At 36.0% G+C, this 18,123-nt stretch overlaps 1 protein-coding gene across 1 annotated transcript; it reads left to right on the forward strand.

Annotated features, from left to right (window-relative positions):
• The first annotated feature begins 13,250 nt into the window (after nt 1-13,250).
• LOC110110095 (heat shock factor protein) lies at nt 13,251-14,249 on the forward strand. The gene has a single exon (XM_020841404.2). The coding sequence runs from the start codon at nt 13,348-13,350 to the stop codon at nt 14,107-14,109; it is 762 nt and encodes a 253-aa protein (XP_020697063.1). The 5' UTR covers nt 13,251-13,347; the 3' UTR covers nt 14,110-14,249.
• Nucleotides 14,250-18,123: the final 3,874 nt, after the last annotated feature.

Consider the following 18,123-nt stretch of genomic DNA (forward strand, 5'->3'; position numbering starts at 1 on the left):
CTAAAAAATTCCTTTCCAAAGCAAATGAGGAATCTTTTCTTAGGTTTGCCTTAGCGAAAGATCACACCCTCAAGAATCCTAATCCAAGAACAACTTACCTTTCAAGTAATGAACTTATTTGCCTCAACACAATTTTATTTTATCCTTACCCTCGTCTATCTCTACAATAAGGAAACCTTCCACTACTTCCTCGCCAACATGTCCTTTAATTCTGACCATTCTATAATCTGTTCCTTTGTCTTCAAACAAAAAAGTTGAAATCACCAAGGCTGACTTAGGAGCCTTTTTAAATTTAAAGACAGAAGGAGCCAGAGCCCATCACTTGATCAACACTCATGATTATGCATTGTATGAACTTAATAATATGATTAGAGGAAATAATGTGAATGAACATGTGACTAGAGTATCCGGACTAGTTCGTAAAGCTCGTATCATCCAGCATGTCCTTAGAACTTCTATAATTCCTAAAATTGGTGATAGAATCAACATTATCCCTCTTCTTTCTATGGTGACCGTCTTGATCATGACTAAAGAACCTATAGATGAAGCCTAATTTATCCTTGACTATGTTTATGGGCTATCTGAAATTGGACATGTAGAGCATAAGAAAAAGAAGAACACCGCCTTAGGACATCTTGTTACCTACATTCTGGAGGAGAAATACAATTTGGTTCATCCTGATCAAGAGTTTGAAGAACCACTCTACTACAACGACGAATCATTTAGAGCAATCTTCAAAGAAGAACCAAGTAAAACTTATGTCATTAGTGATATAGAGGAAGAACCAAAAGCTGCACCTGTATTCGCCAATGAACCAAATTTTCAGGATTTGTTTCAAAGATTTGATCGCTTAGAGACTCATTTTGATCAGCGCTTTGATCAAATTGAAACTCATCCTCAGCAGCAGGCCACACAGTATCAGCATAACATGAATTTTATGAGGGATCAGATGAGTGATATCAGTACCAATGTGCTTATGATGAGTACTTACTTTAACATCTTTGTTGCTGCACCTCCTCCTCCACCACCAGATCAGGGTCCTTCTTAGTGATTGTTACACTTAATTTTATGTATTTTCTATAGTTTGTGTTTTAGATGTGTTTTAAGTAAGTTTGTTGTATTTTCTTCACTTTAGATGTTTTATTTCTGTATTGATATCGTGACCTTAATTTGTAATATCTACATAGTGATATTAATATATATTCTCATGTTTTGGATTTAATTGTATTGAAATGTGTGTTAGCCTTTATGACAATCATTAGATTTTTTATCTTAATAGTGTTATACTTTAAAGTGCAAGTCTAAATTAAATTCATTTGAAAATCTATTTTTTTTTCTAAATTTAAGTTCTGATTATAACTTGATATAATTAGAATTGTCAATTTTATGTCTCTTATTTAGACTACATTAATTCTAATATTATTATTGCAACTATGATATTTTCCTATTTTATATTGCATTTATCAATAAATATTTATGCACTTAGAAAAATTTAAAATTTTTTATTATTGGTTTTGGAAAGATCAAAATTAGTCTTAAAAAAATATACAAAAATATAAAAAATCAAAAGGAATGCGCAATGGTTCGCAAGTAGAAAAAGAGGCACAAAATAAGCCCAAAAATAAAAAGATGCACAAAAAATGTGCAAATAATTTAAAAAAGATGCGCAAAGCGCCACATGTGGCAATTATTTCTTTCCATTATCTTTTAATCTCTTAATTCAAATTGATCTACTGTGCATTTATATTCTGTTTTAAAATTTGAAATATACAAATTTTCTATTCATCCTTTTTGCAATGATTTTCTCTATTTTAGTATCTAAATTGACTCATACTTTTGATATATTCTTTTTATTATCAATGTTATATCTCTTCTTAAATTTTATGAATTAATGTGATTTGCCTAATGTTCTAATTTTATTTGCATAACATATTTTAATCAATTTCAAGATTGAATCAAATGATTTTCATATGTCTGCTTACATTTCAAGTCTTTTTCTTCTTTACTTTTTACTGTTGTCTAAAAGGGGGAGAAATTATTTGTATCGTGTTTTTTGGTTTTGTTTCATCTGTTTTTGTTTGATCTATTTTTGTTTTTTGTTTTGAGTTTTGTGTTTGTTGTATACATTGTGGAGTGTATCTGTATATTTCTAAAAATGCCTCCTTATTTATACGTGTTCATCAATTCAGGGGGAGTTAGGAGATTTTTTGAATTTGAAAATTATACAAATAATAATTATTTTGTCATCATCAAAAAGAGGAAGATTGTTAAGAGAGTTGTTATTTGCATGTTTTACATTCTTGCAACTTTTATAGTTTTGATGATTTCAAATATAATTGTTTTATGTATAATTATCTCCTAATACTTTTTGGAAGAGTTATTTTTGCTCTTGTGTTTACTAACACTTCAGGAAAATCAAACTCCAGACTACAAAGACTTCAAATCAAATTCAGCATGAGATACTTTGTGTATTTAAAAACTTGTATTTTTCTTTGAATTAAATTTAAGAGGGAGTGATTATAATTGAGTGAATACACACACACATTTTAGGAGATCTTGAGAAAATTGTACTGATCGTACGGGACGAACATAGTTCATACGGGACGATCAAGTCAGTTATCTCCTCGTAAGAGCAATGAAACGAACAAGAATTGAAGAAAATTTTCTAAGTCCTGGTCATCCAGAACAAAGCATATTCGTCCCATGATGAAATGTTCTCTGGAAATTTTTTATTCAAGAACGAAGTGTATTCGTTCCAGGACTAGTTGCTCTCTATAGTAATTTCATCGAGGACGAAGTGTATTCGTCTCAGGATGATTTGCTCTCTAGAAAAATTTCGTCCGGATGAACCAATATTCATCCCAGGATGAAGTGAACCGACTCTGAAAAATTAAGTGATGTTATGCAGTTTTTGGGAATCGACCTATGGAATAACAAATCGTACCTGACGAACATAGTTCGTACGTGATGATGTGTGTGTACGAAGCCATTTCGTACCCATATAGGTTCATTTTCAACGCATTTAAGTAAAATTGTTCATGATGATCCACGATCGTACGGGACGATCCAATTCGTATTGACTTGAAACTTTATAATTTTTGGACAGTTTTTTGTGTCTTTCCTATAAATAGTCCAAACTAAACTGTCACATAATCTTTTTGCCTACTGATCTTCATGCCTATTGAAAGAAGAGCCAAGGAGAGAGTGTGAGAGAGAGTATTTGAAGGAGATTTCTTGCCATTGGAGCGTGAAGGTTTCACTTGGTACTCAAAGGTAAGAGTCTTTACTCTTAATTTATGATTACTTGACTCTTTTATCTCTTCCTTCTAGAATTCTTGTGAGAATATCTGTCAAGGAGATCTGGTTCTCTGTCGACAGTTGGAGAGTGTGAACAGACGAAGGGTTCTCTGCCCACACTTGAAGAGTGTGAAAAGCCGAAGGGTTCTCTGCCCATACTTGGAGAGTGTGAATAGCCAAAGGATTCTCTACCCACACTTGGAGAGTGTGAACAGCCGAAGGGTTTTCTTCCTACACCGAGAGAGTGTAAAAGGACAACGGTTCTCTGCCAACACTGGAATAGTGTAAAAGGATGAAGGTTCTCTGCCAACTCTGGGGATAGTGTTTAAGGACGAAGGTTCTCTGCCAACACTGGGGATAGTGTAAAAGGACGACGGTTCTCTACCACACTGGGTAGTGGTGGAAAGAGTGTTTGTAAAGGCTTCTCCGCCTTGCTGTAGGTGCAAAAGGAGAGTCACTATTGGTATTCATGCAATACTCTGAGGGTGCTTCCGGGGAGTGGATGTAGGTCTAGTTTTGACCGAACCGCTATAAACCTCGTGTCTTTATTTTTTCGCTACCTTTTTTATTTTTGTGTTTTTACTTTTAAAATTGTGGTTGAAAAATATTTTCTACAAAACTCATTGAAGTTTATTTTTCAATTTAAAAAGTAAAAGAGAGATTAATTTTTAATTACCAATTCACCCCCCCCCCCCCCCCCCTTTTTTCACACACCCCCCTCTTGGTTAGTCGCTGGGACATAAGCTTAGGTTTATCAACTTAATTCATAGTGAACGAGTTTCAACATCGACGCCTAGTCGAGATCACATACTAAGATTGTGCAGAATTATTACAGCTTTCCACCACTGGGGATAAGCTGCATACCCTAGTTTCTAATCCTGATTTTAATTAGGCTATGGTCAATCACTTTCTTTGTCACACCAATGCCCCCTTACAAGTTTGAGAGACTACCTCTTTACTTAAAGATGCTAGGATGATCCAGCACATCCTTCGCACCTCTATGATTCCCAAAGTCGGTGACCGAATTTATATCTTCCCTTCTTTCACTCAACACTTTTTACATCATGAACAATCGTGAATTCAATGCAACAGGCCTGATCTTTCTCTACATCAAATATTTGACTACAATTAGAGATCCAGGTCATAGAAGGAAGCTCAATCTTGCTCTATGACACATTATTACATATATTTTAGAATCCAAATACAACCTTCAATATCTTGCTCCTCCCGACCTTCAATCAACCTTCTACTCAAATAATTCCTTCAATGTCCTTCACAGTACTCGTCTCCATCCAGGAGATGAGGAAGATCAGGAGGACGAGGAGGAGGAGGCTATTGCTCCTCATCCTGCACCTATTTCTCTCTGCCAGCACCCTCAACTAGATCAATTGGTGGAGAGATTTAATTAGTGGGAGACCCGTTTTGAGGCCTAAGTTACTGCACAGGAGCAACAACATACTGAGGACATCATCCGCATATAGTACCAGCATGACCAGGACATGGCCTATTTCAGATCTCAGTTTGCCACATTGACCAGTTACTTTTCACCACCACCACCACCACCTCCTTCATTAGATGATCAGGGTCCCATGTTTCTTTAGTTTTTTGTTTATTATACTGTTTTTCTGTAGTTTATTTTTCTTATGGTTGTTTTAGTTTCTATTCTATTTTTTAGTTTTCTCCTCCTTTTTTTAATGTCAAAAAGGGGAGTAGTCTGTTGTACCTTGTACTTTGATTCTGGAATTTAGTAAACTAATTTTCTTTACACTATTTCTATTAGACTGTCAAAACTGCTTGAAATTTTTTGATTATGTTTATTATCATCAAAAAGGGAGAGATTGTTGCAAATCAAAGTTTATGGATTAGACTTTTAATGAAAGCAAATATTTATAACTGTCTACGACTGCCTTGCCTACTAACTTTTCAGGTCCACAAGATCGAGTACAACTCAAGCCAGCTCAAGATTGGGTATATTTAGTTTAAGTTAGTTTGTAATTTTTCCTTTATTGATTCCATTGTAAAAGTGGTTCCTTATGCTAAGTAAACTTGTATACACATACTTGAGGGTTTTTCTGTTGTTTTCTATTTTGACTACATCATCCTGGATGATGTTCATTTCGGCCAGGACGATCCGACTAAAAATAGAAACCCTAATTAGGGCATCCTTGTTAAGGCAGTCGTCATTAAGCAAATCTTCTAGGACAATACTTGTATCGGCCAGGACGATAAGCTCAAATCAGAAAGAATCAGCCGCCAGATTTATTTAGGTAAGATTTATTTTTGGACATCGGCCAGGCCGATCAATTACATTGGCCTGGATGATTTAACATAACTATGCCTAAATTAATATGGTAATTAAAGAAAGCAATTAAGACTTGATTGATACGATCACATCATCCTGGACGATCATAGGATTGTGCGGGATGATCAGTTCAAAAATCCTTTGTTGCTTCTAGATGATCAAACATCAGCCAGCTCTTTTTTTAGCGATGTTCTGGATGATTTTCCTTAGTTTTGAACTAATCGTCTAGGACGATCAAGCTAGTTTTGGATCATCCAGACCTCCTTTCCGAGTAATTATTTGAGTTGTCTGCCTCATCGGGGTTGAGTTGTCTTCCTCATCGGGGTTGGTGAAAAGGAGTTTTTGTTAGGGCTTCTCCACCTTGCTGTGGGAGTAAAAGGAGAGATAGTTAGTGTAATACTCGGAGGGTACCTTCAAGGAGTGGACGTAGGTCAAGGTTTGACCGAACCACCATAAATTTGGTGTGATCTTTCTTTATTTTATTTCTTCATTTAATTTCCACATCTGTTACTCTTTGTGATGAATTATTTTGGTTTTAGTCTAGGGCTTTGCCTAAGAAAGATTTTTTAAAATACCAATTCACCCCCTCCCCCCCCTTCTTGGTTTGCCTCGGGCTAGTTCTTAAGGGCTTAACATCACTAAAGAACTTTCAAGAGAAAGTTATAGAACATGTGAAGACAATCTGGCGTCTAAGTCATACATGCCACAATGAAACCAAAATGAAAATGTAATGCCCAAGGGAGATGAGATGGATAACAATGATGTAGATTTATACAAAACTATAGATAATGGTAGTACTGATTCATCACATATTGATAGTCAACCTGAAGCAAATATAAATGAATCAATGAGAAATTATAGAAATGATGAAAATATTGGTGTTTAGTTCATTGAAGAACATACAAGATAAAACCTAGCTGGATCAGAATTAATGATTGCAAATAATAATTTCACAAAAACCATTCAAATAACCCAACAATGGGATGTTGATGATTAATGTGATGCTCTAGTCGTCAATATAGTTAGCTCAACAGAAGCAAATATTTCTTCAAAACTTTATGAAAGTCAGATATTTCATAATAAAGAAGACCTACATGATGCAATAAACAATTGGTTAATTATACAAAATGTTCAGTATATAAATTTGACTTCCAACAAAAGTCATCTCACTTTTTTTTAAACCCAACATAATAATCTGTATAGGCTATATCCTTGTCGATTACATGCATCAAGAAGTAAGAGATTATGTGGTCTTTAGAAAGTAGCCTTTGCAAGTCCTCCACATACATGCACCCAACCTATTATGATTGTTGGGCATCATAATTGCACTTCAAAATGTATATGTATGCACATCATATTAATTATAAGACAACAACTTGATATGAATCCCAATGAGATAATTGCAAGAATGGAGTCGAAGTTTGAAATGAAGATTTCATACATGAAGGCATGGGATGTGTGTAGAAAATCCATCAAAGTGATATTTGGTAGCTATGAGGATCCATATCATTCTCTTCTACATTTAATGGAAGTTATACATTTGTCCCAACCAAGAACTGTGTACATTGTTGAAGTGGTTAGAGGTTCACGATTCAATGCTTTATTTTGGGCATTTAGACCATCAATTTATGGGTGGTAAGTGTCGGCCAGTCCTTAGCCTTGATGGGACTTTCCTACTTATAAAGTATCATGGGAACTTACTTATAGCTATAGGGATTGATGCGAATGGTGGATTATTCTTATTGGCTTTTAGAGTAGTAGAATTAGAGAGTAATGATTCATGAGTTTGGTTCCTTCATTATCTACATGATTTGGTTGTAGTTAAGGAGCATCAAAATTTATGTATAATCTCATATAAGCATCTAGGACTTGTGAGAGGGTGTCGAGAAATTTTTCCTAATGCCGTTCATAGACATTTCCTTCGTCACTTGCATGAGAACTTCAAAAAATTTATGTCGCCAAGCTATTCCTAACATTAAAGGCCTTTGCAATAATATGTACTTAGTCGATAGTACAGAGGATATGTCCTACTTCAATTGCATGATAAATCACATTAGAAATGCAAAGCAAGAAGCATATGACTGGTTGATACAACGTGATGTCAATAAGTGGTCATTATTGTTTGACAATTGATGTATATATAGTATTATGACAACCAATGCATCAAAATATTTTAACGGAGTTTTTAAATGTACTTGTGGCCTTCCAATACAAGGTATAGTAATGTCCATATATTATAACCTTATCACTTTATTCACGAGGCGGACTACAGATGTTGAGAAGTGTCTGATGGTATGGGACTCTAAATTTGTTCCTCGTACGATGACTATATTACAGCGAGGTGACGTGAAGCATGAAGATGCCATGAACCAATAACCATAAAATAGAGGAGAATTTGAAGTTATGGATACATCATATCAACCACATAAAGTTAAGGTTCTTACACCAAGCAATTGTACTTATACATGCGTTAAACCATAATTATATCATGTGTCATGTGTTTATGTTATATCGATCATTGGATATAGGAGGTGAAATCATAATACTTTTATATCAAAATAATTCACACTCAACTCATATAGGGCAACATACTCCAGCTTATTCCATATTGTTCCCCCCCTAAGGATGTTTGGCCAAACTTTAATGAACAAGAATAAATCATTCCTTTATTTGCACCGACTTTTAGGAGGCATGTGGGTAGACCTAAATCAAATAGATTTTTGTAATATAATGAATGAGGCTCCCTCAACCTCAAATAAGAGTTATGGTTATTGTAAGAAAAAGGGTCACAATAGGACAATGTGTCTATATAATCCGGCATCATTGAGGTAATAAAGATAATAATATTAATTTTTTATAGTTAAATTATATGAATTGTAATGATTTTAAGTGACAGCATACTAAATTAGATTACATAATTTATTGGTATGGCTGACAGAACTATGCGTAGTTGTTTTTGCAGGCACACTGCTCATCATAGTGCTACAAAAAGTATACCAGTACAGAATAGCATAGCATCACGCAGGGCATCTCACAGGGTGCATGATCTAGATCAAGTACATAGAAATAATTAATGTCATGATATTTTCATTGTTGCATGTGTAAATATCATTAATATTCTAAAAATTAAAATGTATAAACATCCCCTTTGGTTGTCATAACTCATCTGCGCATGGCTCGTGAATGGCTAGTAGAATGCCCTCGTATGATATATGTCTATGACAAACCTTGGATTATAAAATCTCAGGCATTTTCAATTCATTAGGTTGGATCTCAATCTTATCACATCATTTATGAAGAGATAGTGTACATTAACCAATACATTCCATTTGACGATTGGCAAGATGACAATCACATTGCAGGATATGCAAGTTTTATTTGGCCTTAGAGTTGATGGACCTACTATGGTGAGCCTAAATATTGTTGGGAAAGGTCGCATATGGATAACCTGGCCTATCTATTGTGATGAGCTACTTGGGAAAAATCCTAGAAGGGATACAATATACCACGCTCCATATGATAAGAATGATGCTACGACCTTCAGGATGGGTTTAGCATAGGTTGAGTCCATGCTCCCACTATGTTGGCTATGATGGACTTTTTATAGAGAGTTATATGATGATTTGGCCACAAAGCCTTTTCTTTAGTATGTACGAGCATACATCATATTCATGATTGGTTGCTTTCTGATACCCGATAAATCTTGGAGTCATATCTCGCTATAGTGGTTACCTCTGATTATGGATGTAATAAGCTTTAGTAGGATGTCCATAGGCGATGCGATTTTTGCATATCTTTATAGGGAGTTCTACTAGCGATAAGGCCAACAAGGACATATATTGCTGGATGTGTAACACTATTACATGTATGATCATGGGAAAGATTGCACATAGAATGACCGACACTGCGAGTCCCACAAATTTTTGACTTGGCTGGATGAACTTTGGGTTGCAGGTTAATAAGCTTTAGTCAATTGAACTTAAAAGTATTATAAATAATAATGCTTTTTATAAATGAATAGGCGGGCTAAAGAGAGGATATGTGAGCTTCCATCTAGTAACATGTTGATGAATATAGATGATTTTGATGGTTTATGAATGAGTCATGTATGATTACATTAGATTAATCATAATAAATTATTATTATTCATAATTAATAAAAATACTTTCTTATCTCAAATTATCATGTTATCATGACTCCATATATACAAGAAGTTCTAGATGCTCTTCCCATATAGTGCAGAATGGGAGGGATATTTGGATGGCATGAGTACTGCTTATTAGTTGGAAATGTGCGGAGTGGCACCTCCCAGACCGTGTCTTGAGACAGTTTTCAAGCGTACAATCCTTTGATATTGAGCCTTTGGATCAATCTTTTAGGCGTATTGATGGCTGTGGTAGTGCAGATATTGATTGGAATGTATAGTACCGTGACTACCTATAGATATGGGAGGAGAGGAGGGCATATGTGGTTCCCATCACTCCACAAGAAAACACATGTAATAGGGAATTAGGTGCTTATCTACGGTGGTATAGATCTTAGGCATTCATATACCTTTTATAGCCACAAATTGAGCCTCCAGAGACCTTTTTACCTAGATCACCAGGGGAAAGATTAGTGGTATGTGTTTCATTATTATATGTACTTTATAGATTATTTATCCTAATTTTAATATTTAGTAATAATTAAGCACTCATTACTTTATAGGCGGACTGCTACATACAATCTTCTACAATAGTTCAACGATCTATTTACATTGACAACACCACTTCTGATATAACTATAAAGGAGACACAACAAACTAGGGAACATGGTGTGAGTTCTCAAAGACTTTAAGGTAGAGACAATCTATTTCAGATGCTCCATCCCGGTTGATGGAGAGCAGGCACCGACAGACTGTTGAGATTGATCCGCATCGACATTTCATGGGTTATGACTTCACGGGCGCCGGTCCTTCAGCCCAATATTCGAGCCCATACATTGGACAGTCTAGTGAAATAGGAGAGATATATTATGGTGCATAATACCAACATCCCAGCACACAATCATTATTTCCAATAGCTATTCTAGAGTGGATGTCATCAATAGGATTGCCTTCATCTCCCACGCAGTAAGACATTATATTAATGGGGGGTTATCCAATAGAATAAGGTACACAACATTCACAACTATGTGCCAAAGTTGAGTAGCAGGAGGATGATGTCTCAAAGGAGCCACAACTACAAAGGAGAAGACGGAAGGCACCAATTAGATATACTCCAGGGAGTGGGGCTTTACCCAAGCATCGTTAGTTTAATCTTTGACTTTTATTATTGTTATGATATTTGATATTTAGCTTTGAGTTGTAAACTTTAATTCATATTATAAGCTTTGGTTATTAAAATTTCTCAACTTTTTTTAATTGTTATTAAAAGAAATTATTATTTTTTTAATATTTTTTTGACTTCAAATGTTAGTGTAAGATAAGAAAGATAAACTCTGTATGAGCTTGTATAAATCACTCATTTCAGCTACATTACTCAACAATGTACTCCTTGGGTGCTAGAAGTAGTGTCCCAATCAAACAAATGATTAGAAAGGGAAGCAGCTGCTTGCATGAAAGTTTATCTTTTCTTATATATGAGGTCCTTAAAGCTAGGGTATCATCAAATGATCTATTCAGGTGTATTATGCATACTTAGGATGAAGATGAGAATTGCTTACTATGGTACAAACATAATGAAGTGAAGAAAATTAAGGAATATAGAGGTGGCCCTAAACTTTGAGAGGTGGGTTGGAAATATCTACAATAAAGCTTTAGCGTTTATGACCACCACCTTGTATCAATATATTTCCTTAAGGGTCAAATTCGAGAACTTGGTCATGATAGAAAAGGTATAGTTGAACCAGGGATTGAAAGGTCCATACTTGATATAGAAGCATTGCATTCTATATTGTTATTGATCTCGTGAACAATATCAACAGATATTAGATTACTATAAAATGCTGTTGCGAAGTTCTAAACATGGTCAGGCTAAAGATTTTTTTAATGGAGAAGATTGGCAATAAATACAATAAGAATTAGAGTTCTTCTTCACATGTTAACCTATATAAACACAACTTTAAAGCTTGTCTATGATATCTAATGAAGCATATAAAACAGTAATGAACAACATGTCAAAATAATATGTTCAACTTAATTGACATTGCCGCGCTTCTAAAATGTACTTCATATTATTATTTTATTTTCTCAATCAATTATATTTATCAATTAAATTGATGAACTCCAAATAGAGTTAGCTATATATTGTTATGTGAGGTTATGCTGAAGCTTAATATATATATTTGTTATATTTTTTTATTTAATGATAATTTGATATTTACAACTTTTTCAATACATAAAATTCCTTCTAGTATTTTATATTCTTGTGCAATGCATCAGAAAGAAAAAAATCCCTTTGAAGACCTTGATCATGGAGGGCTGCCCTAGGTTAAGGGAATGTTTAAGACTTTCTACTGATATAGTGTTAGAGGAGAAGACCAGATCAAATGAACTTTACCATTGTTGTATTCATTTTTGGTCCAATATGAAAGATTGCATATTATGAGACATATACAATATAGCTAATGGAAGACTGCATATTATGAGACAGATACAATACAGCTATGACGATTCATGCTTATAGGGAGGATGCCGATTTGGATGAGGAAGATTGAAAATATGTGTAGAGGAAGGTTGCAGAAGTGGTAGGACATCTAACACCAATGAAGATTCTGAAGGAAAGACATGCTGAAATAAGAAGGCTAGAAGGTTGATCAGTTGAGGTAACTGTGGACAACCCAAAAGGCAATATAAGACATTGTATTATCTACAAAAGATGGCATCCCTGCAGCAGATGCATTTCTCGCTAATACATATAATAATCTAATATATTTGCAAGGAAAAAAGAGGAAGGAGTTTCTTGATGCATCAGATTGGGAATGCTTCCAACATTGATATAAAAAAAAATTCGGTTGTTACCCAACCCAACACAACTCCAAGCCCGCATGCACATGGTAATAAAGAAACATTGAAGTGATTAGAACTTTGTAACGATCGCGATGTAAAGACTCTTTCAATGTAATGTCAATATCGTTTATGTTTGTTATGGTTGAACTTATTATGTTTTAAGGATATGTTTCTTTAATCTTTTAAATTATATTTATAATTAAATTTTATAAATAAATAATATTTGTGTAATTTTATAAATTTTGAAATTTCACGATAAGGTCATAATTAATAAAAATAAATTCCTAACTCAACAACTTTGTACTATTTTATGGACATCAATTAATGCTCTCCAATTCTATTGAATGATTTGTGGATCTCACTGGAACCGAAGTACTAATAATAATAATAATAAAATAAATAATACACTATAATTTAATGGTTTTTCTACATACCAAGACAAGATGATTATTTTTAATTATTTGAAAATAAAAAAAATAGTTTATAATATTTTAAATTAAGATCTTTATTTTCAAGTCATAATATATATTATAGCTTAGAATATTTTACTAGCTCCATAAATATCTGAACTTTCTTCGCCGATAGGCAACCAACAGTAAGGCGGTTTATCTGCTGTTCTTACCCTTGTGGCGTTTGCCTATAAATAAATCCATAGGGCGGCACATTCACATATAGCTAAGATTCAATTGAACAAATAAGCTCTGCTATATTTTCGTTTACCCTGTGCCCTTGGTGCTTTACATAGGCTAGCTACCTGTTCATGGACCCTAGCCAGACGGTTCTGCCAGCTCCGGTTCAAACTCTCTCCGTGCCTTCTTGCTCTTCACCATCGGGTCATTCTCCTCCTTCCCCTGCATCGCGCTCCTTCGATGCCTCCTCAGTTTGTAGTACTTTCGGATTGTTCGAGACCCTTTATCCAAGCATTTCGCGAACCACGGACTGCGCGACTCCTTCCTCTTCTTCTCAACCGATGATATTTCGAGCCACCGGTGCTTCGTCATCAACGAAACTGGAACCCAAATTCCAGTACTTGCCAGGTGTCTCCAACAAATCTCTCATATGTCCGTCTCCTTCCTGCAAATCACTGCCGCAAGCGAGCGTAGTCGTGGACATACCAAGGCCTCTGGAATCGCTGCAGAGCTCTCCGATTCCGCCATTCCTCTCGAAGACGTACGACATCGTTAACGACCCGTCACTGGATCGCTTCGTTTGCTGGAGCCCGGCTGGTCAAAGCTTCGTGGTGTGGGATCCAGTTGAGTTTTCGAGGGTAGTTCTTCCCCGGCATTTCAAGCACGGCAATTTCTCGAGCTTTGTTCGTCAGCTAAATACTTATGTGGGTATTTTACATTGTTCCCCCAATCTTGTCTTTCAACATTTTTATTTAGATGTTTCTTTGTGTTTCATTTGTTCGCTTACATACTCAGTGTTTTGGTTTATTTGCTGTATATTTGATGATGTATATTGTTTTGTTTCTGTATATCTCCTTCTCTTTTCCTTTTTATCAGCTTTTTATATGGTGTAAATGTATTTTCCCCCTTTTTTATCTGTTGTTGTAAGCGGGCCATATATGTTACTGTTTTGTATTTTAATTGAGAACATGTTTGTAACACGTAAGAGTGTGCTATGTAATCATGGAATTTCAAAAATCAATGTAACAGGACATATATGTAATTGTTTTGTATTTTGATTGAGAATATTTGTTTGTGACACGTATGAATGAGCTATGTAATCATGGAATTTCAAAAAACAATATGGAAAGCGTTATTTCAGTAGTCTACTGTAGCAATAGCAGTATCTTCGTCTACCACGCTGCTGAATGCAAGATTAGCTCGTTGATAGCATCATGCACGTAATTGGAGGTGGTTGTTTTCTCCGTGGATGATGGCGATGTTCTTACCGGTTAGTGGTAATACTTACAAGCATGTCAATCACTAATTTACCCATACCAGGTACTTTAATCTTTGCAGTTATTTCTCTCTATATCCTTTTCCTTATACTTTATCTGGCTGTACTTTTAACTGGAATGTTATATTACTGCGCATAATTTATCTATTCAGCTGTAGCTAATGTACAATTACTTTATTATGCTTTTACAAACTCATCCTGATAGATCTATTACATAAGTCATTTTTGTATAAAGTGTTCCAATCTATCTACTTTTAGTCCCGTTTTATGGGCTTAAACATGCTAGCTTATTTTGTGAGATTCATATATGATCATTCGCACATATATCTCCTTTAAAATTTTCTACTTAAGAATTTTATTTTCATGTTTGTTGGATCCACGTTTGCCAATGGGTGTTACTCAACCTTAATAGCAAGTGAGTTCTGGGGGGTACGATCTGAGTGAGGAGGGGATAGAGATAGTGAGAAAGAAAAGAAGTCTGTAGGAAATGGTCTACTAGCTCAAATCTTTATAACAAATGGCAAAAGAATCAAAATGTTACATGTCACCCGTTATTTATAATAGTTCAAAAGCTATAGGAAAGGTTGCATTGGACAATGATTAATGACACTTGATACATACTCCCACAAATGTGTCATACCCTGGCTAACTCAATGGATGATTATGTCTCTCACTTTTGTTTCTTTGTCTCGGGCTAGGTTCTTGAATGTCGAGTATGTAGGGGTGAGTAGGAGTAGGCAAGTTTGTTAGTGCGGGTTAAGTTGAGTGGGTTGTGGTTGGCGAGCACTCTGAAGTCGTCGATTACCTTTGTTGGAGCCCTAGGTAGCATTTGAGTGAGAGACAAAAAGGTTTATGAGTCGAGGGTAGTAGATTGTCATGTAGATTCCTTTTAATGATAGTGATGTAATGTCACTCATGATCGACTCTTATAAAAAGAAGTCCTATGTTAGAGCTCTTAACATTTTTGAAAACTTTAGTTGAACTGTAGTGCCCTGCAATTATGATAAAATGGATTCTATTGAGCTAGCAATTTCTAGCACCAAACTAGTGTGGAATGTATCAATTCACATTTCTTAAGGCAAGAGAAATGACAAAAGGGCAAGTCCCTCTTCAACTAGCAAAGAGAAAGTTATTGATGCTAGCCCTCAAATTGTGCAGGGATCCATTGGGCCAATTCCCTCTTCTATGAAGAGAGATTGAAGGTGGAGTTGGGTGTGGTGAAGACGGTCACGCCCTTACCGACCATGACATCCTTGAGATTGTAGTTAGAGGTGGAAATACAGCTAGTCTAGGGAGAATGATGCTCTTCTCTAGTCTTGAGGATGAATCGTTGGCTATGAGGTTGACAAGATGAGTCCCTCTAGTGCATCTAGCAAAGGAACAATCCACTAAGTTGGTGGTCTCCACGAAGGCCGTGGCGACCTCTATAGGAGCCAGGTTGACTGCTCCCCCAAATGAATTATTTGAAGTCTTTGGAATGGATTTTGACTGGTGGTTGAGCATTCTCCACTAGCGTACCCATTATGTGCCTCTCTTTGAGCAAGTTTCTGGGACATATGTGGAGTGAGTTAAAGGCATTAGCATTAAAGTAGTGTGTGCATAGCTTGTACACAAAGATGATAACTCTCCTTAATAGAATCTTACTTCTTCCCTTGAGTATCTTAGATAGAGAATTCTTCATTGTTGGCTCTCCATTAGTGATCACATGTTTGCCTCCTAAAACCAGTGTTTAGGTGGCTAGGCCCTCAATTATGGTTGAGTAGGCAATAGAGGGTGAGTAGGTTGTGGAGGTTGCTATCGATTAAGGGGTGCCTATTGTGGAGGAGGCCCCAACTTAGGAAATGGCAGCACTAGAGAAGCCACTATTCTCTTTGTCGTTGGCGCCTCAGGTGATGGCACATCCCAGGCCAATGAATTACCTCATTATAGATGGTGGTAGAGTGAGTCAGCATTTTGGAGAAGATTTTGAATTACAAAGAGTGGTTAGAAAAGGAGGGAACTCCCAAAAATGCACTACCTTAGATATGGACATCTATCTCAGGAAGGATGTTGCAGTTTGAAGGGTGAGATGATGGTAACCCACGATTTTCTAAGGGTGAACCCCAGTGAAGGTGGGAGGTTCCTCCTGAGCTATCTGTAGGGTTACTATTGCCTGAGGCGGCGACAAACCTTATTTGTAGGGTTTTTCGTGTTTGTGAGTATCTTTGCGCTACTTTTTCTTAAATTGCAATGTAATATGTAAAAAGTTTCTTAAAGTAATAAATTATCTTCATTTGGTCGAGTATACCATGTAATCATATGTGTTGTGCTTTATATGTTATGACCTTATTTTTATGATGAGTATTTGATTATGTTTTTTTTATTTATGAAAAAAAGAGTGATTTTGTATTCTTTTCTCTACTTTTATTTATGGCGAGTTAGTTATCCTATGAGTGTTGAGTTCATAATTTGTGTGTCAGGTGATGAATTTGTGGTCTACCTGCCGAGTGATTGACTTTGTGAGATTTGGTGTTTTCTTATAAGTGGGGCTTTTCAACAAGTTATGGGTGTGCCACATGAGGGCGAATTGAGTATAAACGGTAGTTGGCAACCATTCATCAGGGCAAGTGGGAAGAAAGTTTCGATATCTTCAAGTAATGATGAAAGGCAATGGTGAAATATAGATATTTAATGCAAATGTGACTAGTGCCTCAATACTCGTGCACCCTTTACTTCTTATAATACTCCTTGGCTAAGTTTACATTGCGTGAGCTCTTCATTGAAACTTCCTGATTTCTAGAATGAGTGTGCTAACGATCTTATGCCTACTCTTCGCAAATGCGTTGTTGTCTTTGGGATTGTCGACTACTTGTTGTCATCCACAGTCGCTCACAAATTTGCTGCCCACATCTTTCTTGCTTGTTTTGCAAAAATGATGCTATTGGTGCGTGTTCCCTTGGAGGATGAGTACTTGAATACCTGTGTGAAGAGGACATCTACATCCCATGCGACCACCTCAAATTTGGAATGTGGCTTCTCTTATGTAGTGAGTTCATGGAATTTATGACCTACTATGGGATCTTCTCAATTCAAATACTACCTTACTTGGTGGAGAGTGTCATCTCGTTTTTTGCCCACAAGAGCCCATTGTGAATATGCCTACGACAAATAAGAAGTCATAGGCGCGATTGAAGGGAAAAGGGGTGACCACTGCTCTAGTGACAAAGATAGCCTAGGTCCCTCCTCCTTAATCGAGCAAAGGAATTGTCATCAGCGAGTAGTGCGCCATGAAGAGGGTGAAGGAAATAAGCTGTCCTCAACTATTGACAATAGTGCCAGTGAAGGTAAGTGAGTTGTTTTTGAAGTTGAGGAAGAGAAAGATGAAAAATAGCAGTCTAGCTACTCTTTAGACCCTTTTTGCTTGGAAGAATCAACATTCATGGAGGTTAAGGGCGACACCATTTGCCCTCTATTAAGTTGTTCGATTAGGGGCTAGTAGTCTTCTTAAGGTCGTTGGAGGCAATTCTTGAGATAATCCCCAAAAGTGAGATCTTGGATTTGCAACTATGAACTATATGAGAAATGCTTAGTATACTACTTTCGTGTTTGGTCACAGCCAACAACGAGCTACTACAAGGATAACCTTCTTTTG

Source organism: Dendrobium catenatum, unplaced genomic scaffold, assembly GCF_001605985.2.
Source record: "Dendrobium catenatum unplaced genomic scaffold, ASM160598v2 fragScaff_scaffold_313, whole genome shotgun sequence".
Classification (NCBI taxonomy): domain Eukaryota; kingdom Viridiplantae; phylum Streptophyta; class Magnoliopsida; order Asparagales; family Orchidaceae; genus Dendrobium; species Dendrobium catenatum.

Excerpts from the sequence above, each read along its gene's own strand:
- LOC110110095 (XM_020841404.2), top strand. The coding sequence starts at position 13,348 with ATGGACCCTAGCCAGACGGTTCTGCCAGCTCCGGTTCAAACTCTCTCC.